This window comes from Pelodiscus sinensis, chromosome 1, assembly GCF_049634645.1.
Source record: "Pelodiscus sinensis isolate JC-2024 chromosome 1, ASM4963464v1, whole genome shotgun sequence".
Lineage (NCBI taxonomy): Eukaryota > Metazoa > Chordata > Testudines > Trionychidae > Pelodiscus > Pelodiscus sinensis.
The window spans coordinates 126,695,905-126,723,034 of record NC_134711.1 but is presented as its reverse complement, the minus strand read 5'-3'; the positions used below and the strand labels follow the sequence as shown (position 1 = coordinate 126,723,034).

At 44.4% G+C, this 27,130-nt stretch overlaps 1 protein-coding gene across 3 annotated transcripts in view; it reads left to right on the top strand.

Moving 5' to 3' along the window:
• CRACR2A (calcium release activated channel regulator 2A) overlaps positions 1-27,130 on the top strand; it is a 122,776-nt gene that overhangs the window by 22,807 nt on the left and 72,839 nt on the right. The window contains exons 1-3 of one of the 3 annotated variants that reach the window (XM_075900586.1): positions 4,113-4,391; positions 4,466-4,641; positions 25,429-25,659. In XM_075900586.1, coding sequence (XP_075756701.1) covers positions 4,579-4,641; positions 25,429-25,659 — 294 coding nt within the window. In that variant the 5' untranslated portion in view covers positions 4,113-4,391; positions 4,466-4,578. Of the gene's footprint in view, positions 1-4,112; positions 4,392-4,465; positions 4,642-25,428; positions 25,660-27,130 lie in introns of those variants that run through there. The other 2 variants (XM_075900595.1, XM_075900589.1) reach the window with 2 other exon arrangements.

The following is a 27,130-nucleotide window of genomic DNA, read 5'->3' as shown; positions in this document are numbered from 1 at the left end:
GAGCACTGTCCACACATTGGCCTGTCCATCAGTAGTGCCTAAGTCCATGGAGGAGTGGAGCAAAGCCCAAAGCTGAGAACTGCAGTAGTCAGGGGAGTGGCAGATGTAACAGCTTGGGAGAAGGCAGGGGGAGGCAGTACAGGCTAGAAGCTGAAGAGGAGCCAGGAAAAAACACAGGGGTCCCTTCTGGCTACCTGGCACCTTATAGGCACAGACTCAGAGCTGAGCAAGCAGGGAACGATGGATCTGGGCTGGGACTGACAGGGACAGTGGGATAGAGGCAGCAGCTTTGACATGGGGCCCAAGGACTCAGAGCCCCTTTACCCTCTGCATCCACACTGTCCCTGCACTCCCAGCCCCATTGGGACCCTCTCCTGTGTGGTTTGGGTATCAATGATATCTGCAAAACACTAAGCAGGACCCACCCTGATACTCCATTCAGCCCTAAACAGTACAGTTGGGGCACATAAAAGGGACACTGCATACACCTTTCAGGGAACTAAATGAGGCCCTGAATGGTCCATTTGGGGCCTAAACAGAACACTTAATATAACATATTGGGCATTAAACACAGCCCAGAGTATATCTCTGAGGCTCTGAATAGCCCTTTCAACACACTGCACTCCCCAAAATACCATTTGTGACACTAAACAGAGAAGGATAGGGGCCAAACACAGAAGCAGAGTGAAAGAGTGATGGGAAAAGGACAGAAGCAGGTTATTCATGGGCCCTTAACAGGCCTGGGCCCTGCTCCCCTGGAATTGCTGAACCCCTCCTTTGAACAGTCCCTCTTCCCTTAACCTTAGATTTACCCGTTCACATCAGCATTGTTTTCTTCTTGTCTGGCTGATACCCTAAGAAATGGCTGTGCTCTCTTCAGCAATGTGGGTCCCTCGCTTGTAAGAAATCACTGTAGATGGCACCTTCTAGCTTTGCCTCATTTTGATAGTGATATTGCTAGTGTTGGATTAAACCTACATAATTAAATAGGGATTTTAATTCTTTAAACTACCGTTCACCCTGCCATAGGGCTTGAGGGCTGGACTCTAGAACAATTATAAGTGTAATATAATAGAGTAATGAAACACTGCCCCCAAGACCTAAAAATACCTGAAGGGAATCTCCTCAAGAAAGGGTTTGAAAGGAAAGAATGAGTAGTCCTGTGGTATCTTAGAGCAAGGGTGGGGAACCTAAGGCTCAGGGACCAGATGCAGCCCTTGAGGCGTAGGCCATTCCTAGTAGTGGGAAGCCCACGCTGGTACTCCAGGCCTCCTCCCCCACATCTTCCTGTGAGGGTGGATCACACAGAATCTACTAGCTCAATCCCCTCCAGGCTCTAGTGTGCAAGGGAAATGAGGAGTTTTTCTCCTTTTCAGTCAGGGGCCGCGTCAGTGAGGGTTTGGGTGGGTTTTTTTCTTCTCACTTGTGTGTGGCCCCCAACTGATTTTTCTGTGAGTCACCAGTCCCGACCAAAAAAGGTTCCCCACCCTTGCCTTAGAGACTAACAAAAAATCTACATATATATAGTATCGTGAACTTTCGTGGGCAAAACCCACTTGTTCAAGTGAGACTCAAGTTTCATCGCATCTGAAGAAGTGGGATTTGCTCATGAAAGCTCAGGATACTCTAGCTATATACATAAATAGAGAGAGAGAGATAAAATTTGTTAGTCTCTAAGGGTATGTCTACATTATAGCGTGAATTCGAGTTAACTTAATTCGAAATAGTTAATTCGAATTAATCTAATTCAAATTAATGCATCTACACACAAAATGTATTTCGAAATAGCGTTTTGCTATTTCAAAATAGCGCATCCACACTGATTGGACTCTGAATCAGAGTTAAGGCTGGCTAGAACCAGTGCCGGCAGGGCACCAGGTCAGGACTTAATGTGTGGGGTTGTTGCCTGAGGCTATCTGAGGTCTGTGCTTATGGGGACCCTACCCCCACCCCGGACAGACAGTTCTCAGGTTTCCCTGCTTGCTTGTCTACTTTGATGAGGAACAGCAAAGCATTTGTGTCTCTCTGTGCTCTGCTTGCCCTCACTCGGGACACCACAGCACTCTGCCACAGGGAGCCAGAGCTGACCCTGGGCACTCTGGTGCGTCTTGTGGACACGTTGCCATCAGCCTGGTTGCACTTGCTGCAGACTGCCATCTGGGAGGTCCATTGAGAGGCTGTCAGTATTCAGGGGGCCCTGCGGGAGAGCTTCCACCCCGAGGAGCACTAACAGTCTCCCTGGTCTGTCCCACTGGGGGCTTGTGCCCCATTCCTCCCTCACATCCTTCCATTTACCCCTCCTTAGCCCCCACTTCCTGATGTCAAATAAAATAACCCTTTTTAAAAAAAATAAAAACTCTTTATTTAACAAAATGGCGGGGGGAGGGGGGATGAACCTCTGGGGAGACTGGGGAAAGGAGGCAGGAGACAGGAGAGAGGGTGGGAGAGGGGAGCTGGAAGGGGGAAGCAAGGGAAGGAAGGGGAGGGGAAGCTCAGCGCTTAAGGGTGGGGGTCTCGTCGGGCCACGTGTCTCCCAGCACAGCAGGTGTGGGGGCCTTGGCGTCCCTGGGGGGATGGGGAGGAGGGTGTGGAGGTTGAGGTGGGGGGTGTGGAGATTGAGGAGGAGGGAGAGGGGGGAGGGGGAGAAGAAGTGGGATGAGGAACGGTAGCTGGGGGGGGGCAGCAGGCGCTGGAGCGGCACGAAGCAGCACGCTCTGCACCATGGTCTGCAGGTGGGTACAGATGGCACGACCCTGGGCAAGCAGCTCCCTCCGGAACTCCCGTTCTTCCTGTGCCCGCTGCTCCATGATGTGGGTCAGGGCTCGCAGGGTCCCCAGATGTTGCTGTCAGTACCCCTGCCATGTTGTGGTCATCCTGTGGGGTGGTGCGCCCTGCACGCGCAGCTGGTGCGGCTGTGGAGAAGGAAGAGATGTGGTCCATTCTCCCTGGGGACACAGTGGGTGAAGCCCAGCCCCCCTTTGCGAGGTGAGGATGATCGTGCCCTGCACCATCAGAGCCGATGTGTTTGCACAGAGGCCATGGTCAGGGCCCTCTGGTACCGGCTCGCTGCCCCTTAGGGGGGCATAGACTGCACCGCCCCCCAGGATGTGGTCCAGGGCGTCAAAATAGGGGCAGGTGTCTGCCCCTGCTGTGGAGCTGCCACAAGTGGCCCTGGTGTACCCCTGCCACAGTTCTTTAATTTTCAGGCGTACCTGCTCCTGGATGTGCCTGTGGCCTTTCTGGGCCATGGTGGCAGCTATGCAGCCATAGACGGCCACGTTCTTCCATCTAGTGCGGAGATCACGGACGTTGGGGGCCTGCCCCCAAACCTTAATGAGGTCCATGATCTGCTTACTAGTCCAGGAGGGAGCGCGGTATCTACGACCCCTGGCTGGCTCCTGGGTGCTGGGGGACTGGGCGAGGGACGACTGGCTGGCACTGGCTGCCCGGCTCTTGGTGGGGCTGCTGGGTCAGGGGCAGAGTGCTGGCAGTCCTGGCCAGAGTTTACCCCTTTAAGGGCTCCGGGGCTGGGGGAGAGGAGAGGAGTTTTCCTGTTTTGGCCTGGAGTGGCTACCAGGGGAAACTGGGAAGGGCTGGAGGCCCCTTATTTTGAATTAAGTATCTACACAGCACTTATTTCGAATGAGCTATTTCGAATTTGGCATTACTCCTCGTAGAATGAGGTTTACCAAATTCGAAATAAGCGCTCCGCTATTTCAAATTTAATTTGAAATAGCGGTTTGCATGTATAGACACTATTAGCCGTTATTTCGAATCAACTTTGTTATTTCGAATTAACTTTGCAGTGTAGACATACCCTAAAGTGCCACAGGACTTCATTTTTAAAGTTACAGACTAGCACGGCTACTCCTCTGAGACTTTGAAAGGAAAGGCAATGAAAAAAGGTGCAAGGGTTTCTTTCAGTGGTTCTCCCTTAGGGTGGGGGAATTTTGCTCCTTCCTTCCATGTGCCATAGCTTGACATACCTGTCTCATGCTGGAGCACAGCACATAAAGTGAAACCAACTCAGCTACAAAACCACACACACATGCTAAAGGGAGGGGTGCGGGGTGCTGTGGGAAAGAAGAGGTAAAACGGGTTAGACTTGCTCCAGTCCCGCCCCCAGACTTCACTGCAGCCTCCCTTCCAATGATTATGACACAGATGCCTCAGCAAAGTCTGAGATGTGTTGAGCTGTCCACTCTCTTCCGCTCTGCTCAGCCACTGCTGGCTGGGAAAGGCCATTTGGACCTGCACTGCCCATTTACATGGGCATCTGTGGACAGAGGCTGGGGAGAAATAGCAGGAGATCAGCAGCTGAGTGAAAGTAGCCGTAGAACTGCAAAGGAAACATCTCCTGGAAGAAAGTTGCCGATGGAAAAAAACTCCAGGTAACACAACTGAAACAAGTGTCCGAGGAAGGGTGCAGTGTCTCAATAAGTAGCTCCTCTTCCTCTCTTCTCAGTGTGTTGAAATGCAGCAGCTGCCTGCTTCCTGTGACGAGCAACTTCTGTGGAGGCTGTCTTTGTAAAGAGCCATGCTGTTAGGCACTGCCCTGCTAAGGATGGCAGCATTTTAATGGGGTCTGACAGCCGCCTGCCCTGGCATCTAGAGATTCCACTAGGGGTTAAGGACAAGAGAGTGAGTGACAGCTGTTTTTTCTTATCCTAATCTGTGGTGGGGCTGTATGCTTAGGGTTTAAATTGTGTGTCTGTGTGTCACGAGGGAAGGGAGAAGGAGGGACGGAGAGTACTAGAAGCAGAGAAAGAGTTTCCTGTTCACCCCCTGATGGGAGGAAAAATTACTCCCAAACTCCCTGTTTCTTGGCTGTTGCAATGAGAGATCAGCCCACTGTTTCAATCTACTTAACTACTCTGTGTGCCCGTGTGTGTGTCCACATCAGTTTGGCTCTGTGTGTGTGTATATGTTTGTGTGTGTGTTGTTTATGTGCATACATATATATTTCCTCGTCAGACTTTAACCATTAGACAATGCTATCTCACTTTCATATTATGAGGCAATACTATCTAATGTTTAGAGGAGGACAGGCAGGCTTCATTCTGTTCTTGGCTTTGCCTCTGATTTACGGTATAAATGTGGGCAACTTAAACTGCCTGTGCCCTAACTTTCTTAATGTTAAACAGCAATACTAATACTGTTGACAATTTATGTGAGATTACTCGGATGAAACACTCCACGGAAGAGTAAAATAGTATTATAATGGTCTGTAAAAATACTTTTTGGCTCTTTCTGAATGAAGAATATTTTATAAGTGTCTGTACCAACAACACTGTGACTACCATTCTTTTTTAATGTGTTTTATTTATGAGTCAAATGTTTCTGTCATGATAAGAGCCAGATAAACTGGGTCATAGTGAAGTCAGTGTTCTGTCCCTTTCTTTGCTGATTTAGTTTAGGATTGGGTAACTGTTTTTCTCTGTGCACCTCTTGCTAATGGAAGAGACACTACCTTTGACTACAGGCTATTTATTGTGTTCAGTACAGTGACTGACCAGCAGAGTACCCAATGAAGCCAACAGCAATACTGATGTTAATGCTTGCAAAAAGGTATTTGTCTAGCGTCCTTAACATTTTGACACCAGAGTTGCACTCCTGTATCACTGCTATGGAACTGTCATAAAGTTGGCTTTCCTTCTGGTTGCCTCAGTGAACACAAGTAGATAGGAATTTTGAGTTTTTGTGGCTGTCAGGAGCAGACTTGAGATGACACTATTTGCCATCAAAATATGGGATGTTTCTCACTACAACATCAATAGATCAGATTTTAGCTATTCAAAATGAAATTCAAATAATTGTTCAGTCAGCCAGTGATCTGACCCTCTGTAGTACGTCTACACTGCAGGTTTATTTTGAAATAAGATATTCCAGAATAGTTATTCCAAAATAGCTTATTTCGAAATAGCACATCTACACTCCAGGGAAGCCTCAAAATTAGTCTGAGGCAGGCTTCCCTAGTGTGGATGCTCTATCTCGATTTAGAGCCCCAGGAGGCACTGGGGGGGAATAACTTAGAATGGCCCTGGTGAGATGCTATTTCAAAAAAGCAGCAGTGGAGCATCTATACATGTCTTATTTCGAATTAGCTATTTTGGAATAGGCGTTATTCCTCATAGAATGAGTTTTACAGATTTTGGAATAAGCCATCCGTTATTTCAAAATAACAGAATGGCTGTGTAGATGTTCGCATTGTTATTTCGAACTAACGTTACTTATCTCGAAATAATGGCGCAGTGTAGATGAACCCTAAGTGTTCTTGTCAGTATTTTTAATCTTCAATGTGTCTTTCATCTCATTGTATACTTTTTGCTCAGTTTAACTGTTTTTTGTGGTTAACCATGTTACCATCTCTATATCAGTAGACTGAGAGTTGCTTTCACCATATCAATGGAAATTATTCTGTTCTACAAGACAGGTAAAGACAGCTATGTAAAGGCTTCAGGAAATATCCAAACCCCTCAGCTAATGGGAGGTTTGGGTTATTGGGAACTTGCCCTGTGGCCCTCACTAGTCTAATTCCAATTTTTGAACTGCAGGCAATTTAAAAGGTGTAAATTAAATGTCCGCCTTCTGAAAACAGCTTAGACTCAAAGCTAATATCTAAACAAATAAAATCACAACCTTACATCAATATTTCAAGAGCAGAGTGCCATACAAAGCAGGCCTGTCTGAATGAGTTTACAGTCTGCGTAATGATGTATGCAAATTGCGGGTAACTGAATAGGGGGAGATGTTTGTTGATGCTAGTACTGACAATAATAGTTATTTACTAAGCTTTCTTCTCTGGATGTCTGGGTTCACTGGCGACTTTAATCACAAATGAAAGAAGTATATTTGTCTTGGGCAGAAGCCCCTCCTTTTGTGACTGTGGTGGAGAATCATACAAAGTAGCAGGACTTAATGCGTCAAGGAGCATTAACTATTTGCGGGCTTTTCTTGTGGCTTGTTTTCAGTTTGCAAGGTGAGTGTGCAGCTTGCTGCAGCTTTTCTCTGGTTCTTCTTCCTCCCACACTGGTCCCACTGACATTTGTGCTTACATTTCACTGAGAGGAAGATTGGTGGCTACACAGAGGGGTGAAGAATAAGCTTCTGAGCCATCTTTCCCCGCCATGTGATCCTGGCATAACTTTTGCCCCAGCAATGCACAGTGGTTGGGGGCTTCTGACATATTGTTTTCATTGTAAGAACAGCCTAATTAAACCTGAATAACAAACGTAATCAGGGACATCCCATTCCATTAAATTTATAAGCTAAACTTTGGGCCCTGTTTTCAGGAACAATCCATCTAATAATGCAGAGGTGGGGAACCTTTTTTGAGTCAGGGACTGCTGATCCATAGAAAAATCAGTCGGGGGCCACACACAACTGAGAAGAAAAAAATAACAAACAATCCCTCACTTACGTGATCCCTAACTGAGAAGGAAAAAGATACTCACCACATTCCCCTTGCACACTTCAGGTGAGGGGGGCCCAGGCTAATAGATTCTGTGTGCTCTAGCCCCACAGTGTGGCGGTGGGGGGCTTGGAGCACCAGTAGGGTCTCTCCAATGCTGGAGTGGGGCCCTGAAGCTTGGAGGCCAGATCCAGGCAAGCCATGGGCCTCATTTGGCCCTTGCCTGAGGTCTCCATCCCTGCCCTAGAAACCCTTTTTTCATCATGCTAGTGGAGAAGGACCTCACCAGGATTGGGAAGTGGTTGTGGCAAAATAAGCTGCAGGATGAATGAATGTGGAATTATTCTTGAAGGGCACCAACTTGTAAAAAGGGTGGATAAGTCACTAGGATCCACTAGGGCAAGGGTGGGCAATAATTTTTTCCTGGGGCTGCTTTGGAAATTTTTGAAGTGGCACCGGGCCTCACTGGAAGGGGTGGAACATCAAGCGAAGGGCTGAAGCCAAGATACTTCTGGGTTCCCCACCCCCAGACAATGATTGGTCTGGGGATGAGGGAGTGCCTTTGCCTGCCTCCCCCACATTCCTCTTAGGTGCCCATGCCTCTGGTGTGGGAGGAGACTTCCTGCGCTCCCCTGCCCCTAGGCCAAACAGGGCCTGGGGGCAGGGGAGCATGTGAAGCCTTTTCCCCTCGCTCCCTCCCACCCTGCGAGCAACGTGCAGCACTTCAAAGCACCACATGCTTCTGGCAAGGCGGGAGGAGGCTTCACGCGCTCCTCAGCCCCCAAGCCAATTAGGGTCTTCTCCACACTGCCCCCGCCCTGCCAGCAGCATGCGGTGCTTCAAAGCGCCGTGTGCACCTGACAGCATGGGAGGAGGCTTCGTGCACTCCCCTGCCCCAGTCCCTAATTGGCCTGGGAGCAGGGGAGCAGTAGGGCCTCCGTGGGCTGGATCTGGCCCATGGAGGCCCTTTTGCCCACCCCTGCACTAGGGAGTGGCTAATGGTTTCATCCAACAACAGGCCCAGCGCCACATTGCTTGACTTAACCAACTATGAGTGAATGAGTCTCACTCTCAGGTAGCAACTGGAAGGTCCCTCAGCACATCTAGGTCCAGTGTGAGGAAAATCTGGTTGAGAGTCAGCTAGAGACAACGAGGCTATCTCCAGACACAGATCTGTCCTCTTGGAAAAAGCTATTCCCAAATAAATCTCATTTATTATATCCAAAAAGAAGACAGAAAACTCATCACACTTACTGTTTGACTATTTCCAGGCAACAACAGCCAATCCTGGCCACACTGTAAATTACCCAGAACAATCCCTCTGGGTGACATTTTTCAGAGGCTACTAACAGATGAGAAAATCTTCTTCACTTCCATAAAGCCATGGGCCAGCTTTTTATAAGCTTTCTTCTCCTGGTCATACTGAGTCCAGTTACTCTCTTTCCATCCCCTTACCTCATTGTTTCTCCATCCAGTTCTGTTACTCTGTTCCCCACCATGAAGCCATTGTCCATCACTTTTCTGATTCATTTACACCTTTTTTTCCGGTTTTTACACCTGGCTGCCACTGTCGTCTTTGAGATTCATCCCCAGACCAATTCTCTCACTTTACTACTGCTTCCTCTGATCTTTGCACTGAGGTCTCTTTGGCTACCTCTACATTGCGGTGCTACTTCCGGTATCCCAAAACATCTCAGAATCATTGTTCCATGTCTTTTGAGCGTATCTGTTATTTCAAAATAGTTCCACGAGAGTTAAGGGACATTTTGGAATAGTGCTTTATTTTGAAATTTGGCACTGTGACAGCAGCCAATGACGAAATAAACTATTTTGAAATTACCTCAAATTGCATAGCTTATTTTGAGGTAAAGGGTGCAGTGGAGATGCCACCAGTACCTCTCTTTCACCATCACCCAACTGCCCTTGGGCCCTCCACCCCATGTTCCTGCTCCCTCAGATCAATATATTACTTACTTGTCACTTTCACTACTATCTGTCCTGTATTCTGCTACATAGACCTGGTTGTCACTCCACTTTTTCCACTATCTGGAGTTACATCAGCTCTGTATCCCACCATAAAATCTGTCCTATGAAGCTTAATTTCTCTTTATACAGTGTTGGGCACTTCTGGATAAAATCCCATGTCTTCTCAGTATTTCTCCACTGGAAAATCATTCTCTCTCCCTTCAGTTTTGCCCTCTTCCTGGTCAGGCACCTTCACTTCTCACTCTAACTGAATCCTGCACCTGCAATCCCAGATACTTATTCATGACTTTTGAGTCCTTCATAAGATCATTCTCCTTTTCCCCCAGGATATTGTGAAATTAAAAGAAAAGACGATTGGGAAGATCTAACACAATCTCTTCTCCTCTTCCACCTCACCTACCTATTTTGTTCAGATCCAGTCACAGGGTTCCTGCTAAAATAGGATTCTGTTTCTATTTTTTTCCCATATCACTTTCCATCACTTTGAGTCTCTCCGCTGGTTGCCAATTATCAACCACATAAAATACAAATTCTGCAGAATTTTTTTTTTCATTTTTAAGTTTCTTCAGAAATTAGTGCCTCTGTATTTGTCTGCCATGGAACTGTATCACACTGGTCAGAGCCTGCTTCTCCACAAATTATGGTAACTTTGATCACTCATTTGTCTACTTCTCCCACAAGAAACTTTGTATGTTTTTATGCAATACCATATTGACCAGAGCACCCTTCTCACACAAATCCATAAGATACCCATCCGTCACATCCTTTCTTTCAGGCCCATTACAACCTGGATACCCTCAACTGCAGGCCTATATAACATTCATTCTGCTTATAGTTTCCTTTATCGTCCGTGCCTTGATTCTACAGACCGTTTGGAATACCCAGTTGTTATCTCTTGTCATCCTTAGGTTGTAATGTCTAGATCTGGGGTGTCCAACGCACTAGCCACATGTGTCAGTTTGGCTGGTTGAGTGTGGCTAGTTTGCTTGAACAAAATGGCTATTTGGCCAGTTGAGTATGGCTAGTTTGCTACAGCTGTAGCCACTATAGTGCTTCAGAATTAGTTGGACACCATAGTCTAGATGATGTTTGAACAAGACCATACAATTGGATTCTGGTCTTGATATGGACCTTTGGATGCTTTCGTTTAACTAGTAATAAATATATGACAATCTGTTGTTCACAACGCAGTCATCAGTATTGATAATCTAATGCCAGCCCCACGTGTTTCATTTGTATGTGCAGGTGACCTGTGACAATGTTCTGGAGACATTATTGAGAGCTGAGGACAAACTCTCAAATGGCTGTCCATTCAGTACTGTCCCTTGGAGATAACTAAAAGTGACTCATGTTCATCAATCTCCATGGGCAGACAATCTCCATGGGCATACAATAAAACAGGTGCTCTGAGATGTATCCTGACTTCAAAGATGAAGAGGCAAAGGTCAGGCCATCACAAAAATATAGTCTTCACCTAGATTTTCCCAATCCAAATACAAGGGGAGAAGTGAGTCCACTTATCTACTTTGAGACAGAAATCAGCAAGTTTACACCAGCTACAACTCTAGCCCAAATTCTCCACTGGTATAATGCCATGGAAATCAACGGAGTTACAGCAGCTGAGTATTTGGCCCACTATCTGAGATCCTCATGGGCTTATCACTAAGAATCTTTCTTCAATTCACGTCATTTAAAAAGAAGTAAATTATTTGTCCTCCCATGCTTATTTGACAGCACATGGACAAGTGTGTTTCAGCTTCGTCACTCTAGTAACTAGTCAGCTAAATTAATGTTTTCAGTTGTAATTATAAGGTTTTTTCCAGGCGTGAATAATTTTTTGTCTTCTGCTTGTCTCTAGTGTCATTTTTAAAGGAAAACCATGACCTAAGTCTTTCATGATATTTAAGCACTCAAACAAGACAGTGTTGATAAACAAGTTCAGAGACGGAGGCCTGGAAATTAAGTGAAGACTTATGTATAGTAGTCAAGATTTTTTTTTTAAAGAAACATCTTGATCATTAGCACTTCTTCAGGGAAAGATGTGAAAATTCATGCACTGCTGAACTCTGATACTAGGGAGAACCTCTATTGATCTTCTTCCAGAACAAAGCTTTAACCATCTTTAATGAACGTGGGCATCAAGGAAAGCTGAGCTGCTAGAAATGTATTACAGACTTTTGTATCAGAGAAGAAAATGCAAGCTCTATTGTAGATAAGGTTAAAAGATACTGTGTGGTAGGAGCTGGGTATTTTAGAAATTGGTATTAAGATAAGTAGCCTTTCACTGCCAGGTCATTCCTTTGAATGTGGTTCAGATTGGTAGTGAATTAATATTGTTACCATCTGATAGATGTTGTCCCTTGGCCAGTTTTGAGTGCCTCGCTGGGTTGTCTCCGTTAGGAGGGGAAATTGATAAAGAGTCAAATCTTTCTTGGGTGCAACTCCACTTAGTCACAAAAATGTACAGAAAAGTCCCGTTTCCCTAAACAAATAGGAGCACACTGGAGGTAGTTTCTTTTTATCAAAATCCAAAGCGGCATTCGAGCCAGTCTTGTGACCCAAAAGAAGCTCTTTCTTGTGACTTCCACCCAATGCTACAGTCACCTGTGCTTCTTCTGGTCACTTCCTGTTTCTGACACTCACCAATCAATGCTCCTGTTCCTACCCCTACATTTGCAATCAGTTTCAGGGAAACTTTTCTCATTCTCCCTGATTTCATCAAAAGACATGCAATGTAGCACAACATTGCTTAGTGGCACCTGCAATACAAATTAAGATCTAGACTGGGTGATTCAGTGTTTCATAATTACTTACAATTAGCAGCCCCAGTCCATTTCTTAGTGGCCAGGAGCCAACATCACAAAGAAAGCCACCACAATGTCATAGTACCTCTGCTATCAGGCTCTTCAGAGACAGGGTCCAGGTTTTCAGAATGGTTAGCTCCCATCAAGCCACTGAGCTTAAGTCACCAGCATTTCAAAATTGCATGGCAACTGAACAACATGTATTGTTCTCAGTCAGTATAGTAGCTGCAGGGAATGGAGCATATTTAAACATCTGTCTGGTTCAGCTTGGTACCTAAATGGGCACTGAGCTTTTGTGAACATCTGGATATTTGGCTTTAATGGTCAACCAGACTCCGTTTTCAGTCCTAAAGGTGGTCTTTCCAGGCTCAGGGATGAATCATATTAGGGAGGAGAACATGTTAATCCTGCTGTTGCACATGTTGTATTTGTTCTTTTGACAAACCCAGGCAGTTCATCTCCTGGGCTGGCACCTTTTTTAGGACAAAATTCACTTCTGTTTTTTTTAAAACACAGCTACGCTCAAATATGTGAGGTCTTAATCACTCTAACTTCAGTAGTTCTAATAACATGTAAAAGATAATTTGGCAAAACTCTGCAAAGAGTTAATTTAAATGGTTGTCTTGACCTGTATGACTAAAAGGTGGAGTAATATTTACCTGTCAGTTTTATTAGTAACTTTATATGCCAACTTGCTTGATAAGCATGTCTGACAATCACGGAGAAGGAAGTAACTTTTATTTTTGCAAAATTATGAATGCCAATAATCCTGCACTAAGTGGAGGGAGCTAGACCAAAAGACATAAGGTATTTTCTACTTAGTGATATCTATGATTTGATACCAGATTGCAATCCTGACCCCAGTGAAGTCAATAGGAATTTTGCTCTTGCCCTTGATTTCAGTGGAGGGAGCAGACTCTCCTTCACCCACTCAAAGGAAAGAGCATGGCAGAAATGCACTGTTGGAATGTACTGATGTTGAGCTTGATTCTACTGTTGCTTATGCTAATGCAAATAAGGAGCAACTGCAGCGAAGGCAATGGAACTAGACACCTATAAAACTAATGTTAAAGGAGAATCAGGCTACTTTATGGGATTGCATTAAACAAAGGGAATCCAGCAGAGCAATATCCATTTATTATCCTCATATTTCAGACTTCTTCCTACCAGTGCTTTTGTAAGAAACAACTTACAATTTAGTTTAACTCATTTTCCACTGTCTTTCGGTTTTGCAAACACTGAAATCATTGAGTGAGAGCGCCCACGCTGTGGTTAGGCTGAAATTAACATTATGCTTTTCCTTCACATCAGTGACTTGTTCAGTCTTTCCAGCCATGTGAAATAAATATTCAATCACCATTAAGGATTGGGCATGCATTTTATTTCATTGCTAAAAGATTTACCTGGCATGGCTTGGGTCCTTAACTCAATTAATTTTTTGTTTTTTGGAAAATAAAGTGAAAAAAAAAATGCTTCATTTAAATAATTGCTCTGGGGTGGGGTTGGGCATGAGGAGTTCACTGTGCAAGCAGGCTTGGGGAGAGAGGATTACCCCAACCCTCTCTCACCACAGCAGATTGGGGCCAGGTGGGAAACGCCTCTCAATAGCTGCTGCAGCTCTAGCAGGCACAGCTGGGCGTGGGGTGCATCTCTCCCAATTGGGGCAGGTCCAGGTTCATCTGCACTCCCCAGACAGAGTGAGGAATGCAGCAAACTGTGCGCTTTCCCCTCACTCCCTGATGAAGGAGAACAGCCAACAACATTACCGTATGAATTAGGTGGGGGGAGCTTCATCCCCACCCTCCCTAAGGGGAGCTTGGGGCGATGGGAAGTTCTTCAGGGGGTCATGCCCGCAGCCAGCTCCTTTTGCATGTCTGCTGATTCTGTGTCTTTTTTGTTTGGTTTTATGAGAAGAAATCTCATTCCAGGCACATCCCCATTTTCCTGGCATAACCAAACCCTGATCTTGCTTTAAGTTATGATAAAAGAAAGCTGAATACTGAATTTGGTGGTGCTAGCTATTATCATTTAGGTGGAGTTCTTAGACAGACAAACTCTCTCAAATATATGGTAGATATAGGCCCACATTATTCCATCAAGCCAGCACACTGAATAAAAGTTGGTCTGGAGCTGCACTGCTACAGTGGATCTTCCCCCAGTGTAGCACATTTCAGAAGGGTCAGCATGTATTCCTCTTGGCAGCTAGTCATGATAGAAAATCTGTCTAATCCAGGGTGAGAATGGATAAGCTCTATGCATGGACTGACTGGATTATAAACCAATACACTTTAACACTTACACAGGCCATAGCAGATATGCCTCTTCCCTAGAGCAGGTAAATAACCCCCCTTCTCCTTTTCCTCCTCCTCACTTCCCAGAGCAGGAAAGTGCATTCAATTCTGGGCCCCGGAAGTCCTGGTGAGATGTACTGGGTCTTGTCCAGTTCTCCTCATTCACAGGTGCAGGTCAGCCTGCTATGGCACCTCTGGAGCATAAAGGAGAAAATTGGAGGGAGGGGGGGTTGCAGACCCCTGTCCAGAACTAGTTTCCTTGATATTTAACTAGTTATCTGGTGGAGAAGCAATTTAGAAATTATATTTCCACTTGCAAAGAGGGAGGAATTAAAAGCCCATTCAGAATCCATAGCGTTTTACTGCTAGTTCCTTGTGATACCAGGATATGTTTCTGCAGCTCTGAACAGGAACCAGAAGCACACATATCCTGGTAATCAAATACAGGTAAGTGGATCTGATGTATGCATTTCCCATGCCTTGTTTGGAAAAGCAAAGCCACATAGAATAAACAGTGTTGAGGTATTTTTTTATACCTCATATTCCTGGGAGAAGACGACAGTAAAAATACATGGAGTATCATATAACAGAAAAACAACTGTGACAAACTGAGGGCATATCTACCCTCGGGCTGCCAATTCTGGTTGGATATATTCCAGGAGGTTTTATCACATGATATAATATTTAATTTAAAGGATTAATCTTTAATTGTTCGAGACTGACCAACCTCGGAGGGTTGGCAGCAATAATCTACACTGCATCTGGGAGCATTCTTCCCGGATTAAGCAGATACACACATGCTAACTCTACTTGAGCTACTCCCTAAAAGTAGCAGCAGAACTGCTGGGTAATAAGAGTGGCGGCTCACACTAGCCCCCTGAGTACAAACCCACCTCGTACATGGGTACAGACTCAGGCCCAGTACCTGTGCTACAGCTTGTGCTATCCCCAGCAATGCTGCCGTTTTTAGCATAGCATCTTGAACAACGCTAGCATTGTCTGTCTGCCTGTGTTCGGTAGTGCCCTACCAGATGCACTGTAGACATATCCTCAGGGCATTTATGCACTGCAGTGTAAGCACAGGGTTAAAACTCAGGCTCAAGCCTAACCCCTCTTCTGTCTAGATGTGAGTCGCTCTAACCCAGGGCTTGGACCCAGGGTCCGAGCCTGAATCAAGCTGGGGAGCTTAAGGTCTCAAGCCCTATTGCTTTGCAGCATAGACAGCCCCTCCAGACTCGTGCTCTGGAAGTCTGCCGTAAGTATCCCTAGCCCCATAGGCTGATTTTCTTTGGCCTCTGGACAATCAAATTTGGTGGACAGTCAAGATATGTGGCACCCTGCACCATAAACAAAGGACTAGAGCTGTCACATTTGGAAAGGGCCCTAGAAAGTCTGGCATATGGTGGGGAAGGGTTCCGACCTGGGTCCATAGATGCTGGAGCCCCAGATTGAGACACAGGGTTCAACAATTCCTAACCTGGGGTTATACATGGGGGTAGACACTCAAGCCCTCGTTTAACACATCCAGGGCCTGACACCTCAAATTCTACTTATCTTATTTTACAGTGCAGTGTAGACATACAGCAGCCTAATCCTCATGTACTCCTCCCTCATATAATCCGTTCCATTTACTCCAGCGGGGGTGATTTGTATGAGAGAGATCACTTCCAAGACCAATAGTGAGGAGAATCAGACTCTTAGTTGTAGGAACTCTGAATGTGGAAAGCAGAAGTGTGAAATATTTTTTGAATGAACGGTACCTACAGCTAAAGGACCAAATGACTTTAGAAATGCTTGCAACAGATCACAAATTCACAATTAATGTCCATGGATCAGCTCCACAGACATAGTAAACTGGCATAGCTCCACTGGTGTCAATGGCAGACATAGTTCATTGATTTTTTTTTTTATTAAAAAGGGATTTTTGACCAAAATCAAAATTTTATATCCATGAAAATGTTCCTTAAGATTGAATTTTTTCCAGTTTTTTAATGAAAAAATAGAAACCAAAATAATTTTCATTTAAAAAAATTGAAACGTTTTCTGTTTTTAATTATCAAACACAAAAAATGTATCGGTTCCCGGTTTTCATTAAAAACATCAAAAAAAATCTGTGGAAACCTTGGAAAAAAGCAAGTTTTCAAAATTTTCCTTGAAAAAGAGCGATGCCAATTTTCATAATCTGAAAATCACCCAGGGCATCAAATCATTCTGAAATCAGTATGGAAATAATTGAAAACAATTAAAATGACTTCTACTTTATCTAAACCTTAGCCAGCTGTTTAAATTAGAGATAATCTATTACTGAAGCTAAGTTTCAGTATCATACTGTACTGATCAATATGATTCAATTTATTCCAGTCAGAGGATAAACTGCATGTTGTATCTTTCATTAAAGTGACACCAGAGTCTGAAGATTCACATTTGCCTTTGTAGTCTGGCACAGTGAAGTATAAAGACATTCTGAAATCAAACACAGTCAGCTGGATGTTGGCTTCCCTTTCCTTGGAAGTCTGCTCTGCTGCTGCCTTGATTTTCTGGCCCTATTTTCATGGCATTCTTTGCGACCCAGGGTTTTATGGCTTGGAAAAAACATTTGCTATTTGGAAAAGCTGACAAGAAAAAGTGACAATGAAAGGACTGACTCTGAACCTGATAATGTCACCACTGCTAACGCAGCAGCATTTCTAAAACTAAATGTAGTTGCGAGCAGTGGCTGACTGTCATTTATCCTGATGACTCTTTGAGGGTATATTTGAAATGGGTTGGGTAGGTCTTGGTTGTGCACCTTGTGGGCATACAGTCACCAACCATAAACTCCTGGCACAGCTAGCTTGCTTGCTAGCACTCATGGGCTGTGTCTACACTGGCATGAATTTCCGGAACTGCTTAAAACGGAATACTATTCCGTTTTCAGTTTTTCCGGAAAAGGAGTGTCTACATTGGCAGGCTGCTTTTCCGGAAAAGCCCTTTTTCCGGAAAAGCATCTGTGGCCAATGTAGACGCACTTTTCCGGAAAAGAGCCCCGATCGCCATTTTTGCGATCAGGGCTTTTTTCCAGAAAAGACTACTGGGCTGTCTACTCTGGCCCTTTTCCGGAACAGTGTTCTGGAATAAGAACTTATGCCCAAGCGGGAGCAGAATAGTTTTTCCGGAATAGCGGCTGATTTTGTACAGTAGAGCGTCGTTGCTTTTCCAGAAATTCAAGGGCCAGTGTAGACAGCTCGCAGCTTATTCCGGAAAAGCAACTGATTTTCCGGAATAAGTGGCCCAGTGTAGACACAGCTTTAATGTTTGGCTTTTGCATTGAAAGAGTCATGAAGACTGAACTACCCTTTCATCCTCTACAAACCACTTGTTTGGGAGCCGTCCTGAAGCATGCGTTGCCACAGCATCTGTGCTACAGCGCCCTGACTGTCTTGGGTGCATCTACTTGAGTTTCAGCCACACCCTGTGATTTCAATACAGCTTGCACCTCTGAAAACCAGCACTCTCTGGTCCGATGCTCCTGGACCAGAGAGCCCAGGAGCCTAATGGCAGGAGGGCCAGCCAAGGCCAGGGTTAGCCCAGCCAGGGACAGTGTGGGGCTGGGGCACCTCCAGTAGCCCACGGCAAGTGGGGCTAGGGCCGGAACCCTGCGGCAGGAGCCTGAGGCAACCCAGGTGGCCAGGGAGTCAACAACACCTGAGTGAGCAGCTCAGCCAGGCTAGCAGTGTGGGGGAGGGGAGGCTGGATGCTGGGTGTTTACTAGGGTGATAGCCTGCCAGTGACTGGGGGATGGGATTAGGGGCCAAAGGCAGGGGACCTCCTCTAGTCTGGCAAATTCTCTCATTTGGGACCAGTCAGGTCCTAAGGGTGCCAGACCAGAGAGGTCCAACCTGTACACACATACCCTCCAGGGTTAAGGCATATTGGTGGGCTGAGTCAGAGGAGCTAGGAATGATGCTGTCCATGCCATACATATCTTGTGCATATACTGAAATTATTGGTCTCCTAGTCTGCCTGTCTGGCTTGCCTTACCTACATTTAAAACAATCAGTTTAAATCTGTATTATATGCTACTACTTTGAGCTACAGGAGCATGCATTTTCTGTACCCCGCCATTGCTCTCACTTGGTTGAGTTGATAGATGATTTCTGAATCCTTTCTCAAAACATTGAATAACTTTTAAAATCAACTCAGCTTCTTTCTTCCCCCCCTCCTTCCACAATATGAATCCTATAAAACCTCTAACATTAGGGGACAAAATCATTGCCTCTTATAGCTGTGGGAGCTGAACTTTGCCCAACCTAGGGGTGCATTGACAACTTTCAAGGAACCCAGCAGGGAGATTTCCTATCCAGGCAGGCATTGTCCCATGTGGGCAGGTAATATTTAAGGAACCAAAATACCATGGTGGGATTATTCCTGCAAACTAAATTAAGGCTAATTGAGTAGAGCAATGTGGGGGTCACAGTGCTTAGGCCTGCAATCTCTGCAGGCCACAGATCTGTGTTAAGGATGAAGATGGCTATAATTTTCTCCATGTTGTGAATAGTGGGAGTGGTCCTCAATCAAGCTGCCAATGACGCCTTTTGTTGGGAAAAATGTGGGTGTATCCCAGCAGTGAAAGTAACTTAAAATGTGGTCACCAATCTTTTTTAAACTTTTTCAATTGAAGTGCAACGTAAGATCTACCTCAAACCTAAATGCCCTTGCCCCCTTATTTCCCGTCTCTTCTTTGAGGCCCTGCCCCTGCTCCACCCCTTCTCCCAGGCCTCACCCTGCTCACTCCTTCCCCTTCCTCACCCATCCTCACTCTTTCCCCAGACTGCGGTAGGGGATTGGGGTGCAGGCTGTAATCTTGGAAGAGGCTCCAGGCTTAACCCAGGGCAGGGGATGGGATCAAGGAGGAGGTTCAGGGTGCAAGCTGTGAGAAGGAGTTTGGGTGCAGGGGGACTCACGTGAAGGGCAGGAGATTGGGTGCAGGAGGTGGTTCAGGGCTGGGACAGGGGTTCTAGAAGCAGGCTCTAGTTGGGCACCGTTTAACTGAGATGGCATCCAGGTGGTGGAGCAGTGTGGCCCTGTACCTGAAAGCAGCTGGCATGTACAGCAATGGCACCATGTGCTGCCCCTCATCTACTGAGCCCACAGCTTCTACTGGCCATGGTTCCCAGTTATTGATTAATGGGAGCTGCAGGAGTGGTGTCTGCAGGCAAGGGAAGCATGTGGAGACCCCCTGCTCTGCCTTTCTCAGGAGCTGCAGGGACATGCCAGCCACCTCCAGGAGCAGCAGGTATAATGACTCCAGCCATGCCAGGTTAGGCATTTTAGAACTCACTACTCAAAGAAGTAAATTTAAGCATAAGAGAGAAATGAAAATGATGACATGCACAGACCAGTCACCAACCAAAACTAACCCACTTTGCAAGCAGTAAAAGGAGTAACAACAACCACCCCCCACATATGTGCTGGGTCAGGATATGAGAGGAAAGGACACACACACACACACACACACACACACACACACACACACACACACACACACACACACACACACACACACACACACACACACACACACACACACACACACACACACACACACACACACACACACACACACACACACACACACAGAGATTTGCATTGCCAAGCTCCCTCCATCCCCTTCTCTCTGTGTGAGTGGGGGGAGGAAGGACACCCTAACATCACTGCCCTCCCTTCTCCCTTCCACACCCTGGCAGAAAGCAGGAGGCTCCCGAGGGGCAGCTCCAAGGTAGAGAGCAGGAGCAGCATGACAGTGCGACAGTTGAAGTGCCAGCGCTTGATAGCTTCCCGGCCAATGCAGTCAGGAGCACCAAGGCTCCTGATCTCCTGGTAAATCCTGATCTACTGGTTGGTGACCACTGTCTTACAGGTACTGTCCTATTGCAACCCAGGTCTCTGCCAGCCCTTTAAACAGGTCCCTGCTGGCTTTTGCAGCAGCTCAGCCAGCTCTTGCCGGAGCTGCACACCAGGGCACACCCTCTTACTCAACCTATTGCATCCTGAACTGGGACTTAACCTTCTTGTCCTATTTGACGTTTGAATGCTTAGGTTTGGGAATAGCATGGATTTCTGGGGTCTGTGTTATGCACCAGCTCAGACTAAATGACCGTACTGACTCCTTGTGGCTTTAAACACCACGGATATCAGCTCTGGGCACTCAGCACTTCTGAAAACTAGTCCCTAAATGTCTCAGAATTCAGCAGCTTGGGAGAAACCTCAGTCGGTGTATTTCCATGGCATTCAATGGAGCTGAGCCAGCTGATGATATTTACACCAGTTGGTGCTGTATGCATTTATGTGTAGCTCAGTGTTTGTCACAGGGTTGGAGCGGGAAGTCAGGTCTGTGCTGTACTATTCAAGTCAGGGAGGGAGACAACCTGAATTTGTAAGCAGGCAATTAGTTTTCTTAACCGGATGGATGCTTGGAGGAACCCATTTTTATTTTTTAGAAGTGACCTTGGACTAATTAAATTATCCATCCAATAAGGTGCAGCAAACAATCATTTTTCATCTCGGCGATTATCAGTGTTTGCAAGGTATCAACAGACTGTAGGAATTCAGATGAAGCACACCAGATGCGAAGGCAGCTTTATATATCAAGGGATTTATTGCAGCCTCTAATTTCATTTTCTGCTGGCTTGGGGAAGCCACGTGGCTTTTGCTTGCTACATCGCAAGTATACATGATAGTTATGGAAGGTGCAGCTCTAGTGATGCATATCATTTTGTTTTATGGTGCAGTCATGTTTTGAAAGTAAAGTGGAGTGTATGCAAATCATCAGTTTTCCCCCGCCCAGAGGTGAAAGTGGGCCTGTATGGTGTACCAGTAAGAAGTGGCTATCACCTTTGGCGGGGGGAGGAGGGACTCAAAAGGGGCATGTGCCCCTGGGCTTGATGATTTGAAAGGGCCCAGAGGGATCCTGGCTTCTGCCACTAACCATAGCAGTGTCTAGAGCTCACCTGCTGTCCGAGTCCCATATGGCACATGCCATGCAGCATGGAAGGGCTGGCTGGCTGGCAGAGGGTGGCCCCCAGGTCCCACCCCTTTCTAGGGCCAGAACTGGTCCCCCATACCGGAAAGGTTTTTTAAGTTACTTGCTTACGCCAAAAGGTAAATATCATTATCAAGTAATGAATGGCATCTCTCTATTGCACACGTGTTCTATCTGTTCCCCTATTTCTATTGCTTCACGTGCCATTGGCAAGTAGGCTTCAGCATTTTCCTTTTTGAGTGAGATTAAAGAACATTGTAAAAACCACAGGAACTGAAGCCTTTTGCTGTGGTGTTCGGCTAGGACTATTTCTGCGGCTATGGCTCTTCGAGAAATCATTACTGTTCATAATGAAAGATGGCTTAATTAGATCTGTATCCTAGGGGCTTCATTGGGATCTCATTTAGACCAATTTTACTTAGGTGTAGCTTTAGTTACTTTTGTGGAGCTACAGCCAATCTCCATCAACCTTACCGAGAGCAGAATTTGAACCCAGTGGACCTACTTTTGATCTCTCTTACACAGGCATAAATTCAGAATAGCTCCATTAAAGCCAATGGAGTTTCAGCAGTGTAAAATCAGTGTGAGGCACCAATTGGGCTCAGATTCTATACAGGCCATACTATTACATTTTTTTCATTTTGTGGCTATTGCAGCACCCTTCATTCTCACCTCTCCAAATCCTAGGTCTTCAGACAACATTCCTCCAACAACTCCACTTGTTCATGTCAGAACCCACTTATAAAAATCCTCTATGAACTTCTACAATGAAAACTCACTCCCTCTGCTCATTTATATCTGTCCCTTTGTGTAATCTTGCCTCTTGGTATTATTATTATTATTATTTTTCATTTGTAATACCATAATGCCAAGCATAGTAACAAAACGCCAGTACTAGTGTAGTACCAGTATTACCGTAGCATCCGATCTTGGACCAGGACCCCTTCATGCTAGGCACTGCACATACATAGAATAAAAAGACCTCTGTCTTACTGCTGCAAGACCTCTGTCTTCTGCAGCTTTTACCTTTCTGTGTTGTATTGCTGTGTCATCTGCTTTATAAAGAGAGAACGCACAGACACAAGGAAGTCCAAAGAACCATCTTTACTAATAGACATGACTCAGGCCACATCTTCACTACCAGAAAGATTGACCCTGCAGTGGTCAATCTTCTGCAGTTCAAATTAGCAGGTCTAGTAAAGACCCACAAAATTGAACACTGAGGGCAGCCCCATTGACACTGGTATTCCTTGATTCGTGAGGAGTAAGGGAAATTGATGGGAGCATTTCCTATTATCAACTTCCCGCTGTGGAGATGGTGCCAAAGGTCGAATTAAGGTACATTGACTCCAACTACTCAATTAACAAGGCAGGAGTTGTGTATCTTAATTTGACCTTCCAGGTAAGTATGGACAAGGCCTTAGTAACTTACACATGGTACTGCTTTGGCAGAATTCTGGTTATAGTAGCACCTTAGAGTTTTGAAAACCATGGGATTGAAGATTTGTAACTGAACAAAGTGTTATAGTTGTTCTTTCAAAAGTTTACAACTGAAAATTGATTTAGTACACTTTTGAAACTTTACTATGCAGTGAAAATGCTCCTTTTAACTATCTTAATCAAAATGAAACAAGTACAGAAACAGTTTTCTTACCTTGTCATCAGATCTTTTTTTTTAATTTCCCCTTTACATTTTTAGTTGATTACATTAATACAGTACTATTCTGTATTTGCTTTTTGTTTTTGTTTCTGCTGCTGCCTGATTGTGTACATATGATTCCAAACAAAGTGTGTAGTTGTCTGGTCAATTTGTAACGCTGATGTTTGTAACTCTGAAGTTCTAGTGTAGTTCTGAAACATAGAAGACAGTTAGCAGTAGTACTGCGAAAGGGATAATAACGATTGAAAGGAACACTACCTCATTTTTACAAGCTATCTGCATTCTCAGGAATTGATCTCTGTATTTGTAAGGCTCCCAATGCTTTGGTACATGATTAGGACTCAAAGCGCCGTTATGATAGTTTCCCAATTGCAGTGTGATCATCTTCAGAACTAGTGAATTCTGCTCTCAGGAAATGCTTGGTGGAAGAGGACATCCATGCGGAGAGAGAACACAGCCTAGATGTCAGCTCTCTCTCGTCTTATGCTTGAACACTGAACAAGTTCTCTCCAAAGTGAGACCAAACTCTTCCTCCCAGACCCTGTTTTAGCCACCAGTTAGTGTCTTTCAGAAGAACCCTACTGCGTCTTCTTCCACTCTGTCCCTTATGGGGACTCTCTCAAGGAAACACATTAGTTTTGGGGTGTGCGCTGAATGTGGTATAACTCAGGCTCATTCTCTCTCTTTGGGTGGAGTGCCTCATAGCCTGGAGCCTTGCGTGAAGAAAATATTGATTTTGGATGCTGAGAATTTGAGCCAGAGCTCTGTCAGCATTAATGTCCTGGGGTGATAGAAGCTGCCTAAGCAGGTAGCAGAAAAGTTGTTTCTGAGATTCTGAAGGCCTTGGAAATTAAATGTTTTAAAAGCATCTGAATAGGTTAGGCACTTAAGTCTTAGGCCAAACTGAAATCAGTGTGAATTAGGCACTCAGCCTGCTTAAGCACTTTAGAAAATCCCAGTAGGCACCTATCTGCAACTTTAGGTGTTTAAATATTTTTGTAAATCTGGCTCTCAGGGATCAGGACAAGTATTCAGAAGCAGAACTGGAACAAAATGGAAAGCCAGTGCAGGCAAACAAGCATATGTGTCCCATGCTCTCTTTGACCTGTTCCACTTAGGAGGCAGGCATTATGGAATGGACAAGCTGCATTTTTTCTTGGATTTCACCTTCAATCCCCAAAACAGTCCACTGCTATTCTTCTCAATAGAAACAGGGGACTGATGCCCCTCTGATTCCTGATAGTTAATATTAGCGTAATTGCATTGAGTTTAATGGAATTACTCCTGATTTATACCAGTTTGTGATCAGCCCTATTCTGTTTGACAAACCGAAATATGGAAAGAAACTACACACCATAGACATAAAGGGTTTTTTTTTTAATCTTGTCTTTTGCAAATCCTCTTCTCCTTGCACTGATGCTCTGCATAGTATAATTTAAATTGGCTTAGATAGGAAAAGAAAATCCAATATTGTTATATCAGATCACTCAGAATACATTAAGGTAAAAACTATAGCTCTCCACATTTTTTATTAAGAATATTTTCTTTCTTATAGTGTAAGATATAATTTTCCAAACACTGCTGGGGAAAGGATTTGTGTACTATTCAAACTATCAGCTTAAAACATGCCAAGAAAATTGACTATATAATTGTTCTTACTGTTCCGGTGAATATTCAAAAACACATGCTATAAGGAGCAGCCTAAACAGATATTTCAAAATTCCATATGTACATTTTCTTGTTCTTTCGCGGCTCCATTTATTTCCTTTTTTTTTTGAAGGTGGTTCATTGACTTCCATCAGTCTTCATTATTTTGCATAAGAATATGTCATATTCCAAAAGCTTAAGGGACTGCATTTAAATAATGAGTCTTGGCAGTAGATAATAAGGAGAAAGAATGCCAAGTGAGTGCTTATAGTTACTACAGATTATTCTTTTCCTTTTTTTTTATTTGTCCCTACTTTGTGTTTTCTGGTTGTTCACATTAATTAATTGTCTCCATTGCTCATTAAATGGGCTGATTTTGTGTTGAGATTTCTTTCGGTCATAGATCTTTTCCCCTTCCTCGTTCACCATCCCATTTTGCATGTGCTCTAGTGCAGTCTATTAATGGAACAGATCATGGTAGGCATTTTCAAAAAGCCTTTTTCTTCTCCGAGGCTTCAGTGGCTAATTAAAGAGGTGGTTGCTAAGAGATGATGGAAAGCATCATTGAGAGGCTCTGATGTGCTCTCTTTCTTACCTTTAACATACAGGTTGTCGACCAGAGTTTGAGAGTAAATGGGATGGCAGCGTCCCAAAATACTTCTGTGACAATGAACAGAATAAAGGGGGACCGTGCCAGTCCTGGGCCACCTGGAAATACAGAGTGGAGCAGGACACAACGGGACTCAGGGCAACAACTAGCCATGTTGGGGAAAACACATGAGTTCTTTCAGATCTGTGATGTGGAGGGCAAAGGCTTCATCGCTCGGCAAGACATGCAGGTAAAGCAAAATGGGTGAAATGATGCAATACAATAGTTTTACCATATACAAATCAACAAATAAAATAGAAGCTCAAAGCAAATGTAAAATTTATAAAACTCGGTGGGTTTCACTTTAACTGGTGGAACTCTAGTGACTTCTTCGGGGTCACTCCTGTTTTACAGCAGAATCAAAAATGTGTTTAGCTTATCTTGTACAGATTTTGTCAACAGGTGCCATTCAAAGCCATTTCCTCTGCTTTCTCTAGCCAATGAACACTCAGTCTGAAATTATTTATAAATACACGTATTCAAACAAAAGAGAATGCAGTTATTTTGATATGTTCACATTGTGCTTATTAAATCAATGTTTTGTGCAACTAATTTTAAAAGTTAAGGGGCCTAATTCTGATCCCATTGAAGTCAATGGCAAAAATGCCATTGACTCCATCAAGAATAGGATCAGGCCCATGCTGTGGAAATGTTAAGATGGCTATTCTATCACATATGTTATGGAAAACAACAATCCACTCTGCAGCTATTCATGTATTACATGAAGAGTACTCCTGCAGTGTATTAATTTTTACTTCAGTGCTAATGGATTAAATAGAATTTATGAGCATTAGCAAGGCAGCGACAGTGGAAATGTCTTAAATTAAATTCTTGGAGGATTTAATACCTTCACATACAAAGCGGTTTAATGTAATAGAAAAATGTGCCCAACACATTGAGAATTATCCATTCTGAAAAACCAAACAAATCAATGCTCATATTATTGCTGATTGCAGGTTTTCTGTTCTGTGTTCTTCTGTTTTTCAATTTGTTTTCCTCACTGAAAAAGTTTTAAAAAAAAAGTAAGAGTAAACATTGACAGTTAGCTTTAGTGGCTACTTCGCTGTCTAGTTTCACTGAAGAAATTGAAATCACAGTAGTAAGTGTGTTATTCCTGGTGGCAAACATTTGAAACCTTTACGGCCATTTGGGCCATTAGGCAGCTTCTTGGATCCCCATTCTGTTCTTTTTATGTATATGGATAAAATGGTAAAGAGAAAACAGGATTTAATTTTTAATTCAAGAAAACCCTGACACATTTTTGAACTTTAATATCTGTTTCTACAAGGAGGATAAAAAGAGGTCTGAGTTCTATTCTTACAGAGGAAATGTAACTGTATTAGCTGCAAGCTTTTGAGAAGGGTAATAGAGAAATTGAGTTGCGAAGAGAAGAATGTAATTTTGTCTTTGATTTCACAACATAAAACAGCTCTCACAGGAGCTGTTTAGCATGTATGATGAGCTTTGTATACGAGCAAATCTCCAATTCATTTAAAAATAGAAGTAAAGGGCACTGGGACTCAGTGACATGAAACCACTTGCAATGGCATTGCATTATGCTTGGTTTTGTTTCCAGCTAAGCTGATTAAAGATGAAATTACAAAAACATCCTACTTGAAAACACTGGGCCTGATTCTCCACTCACTAAACCCCTGTGTAAA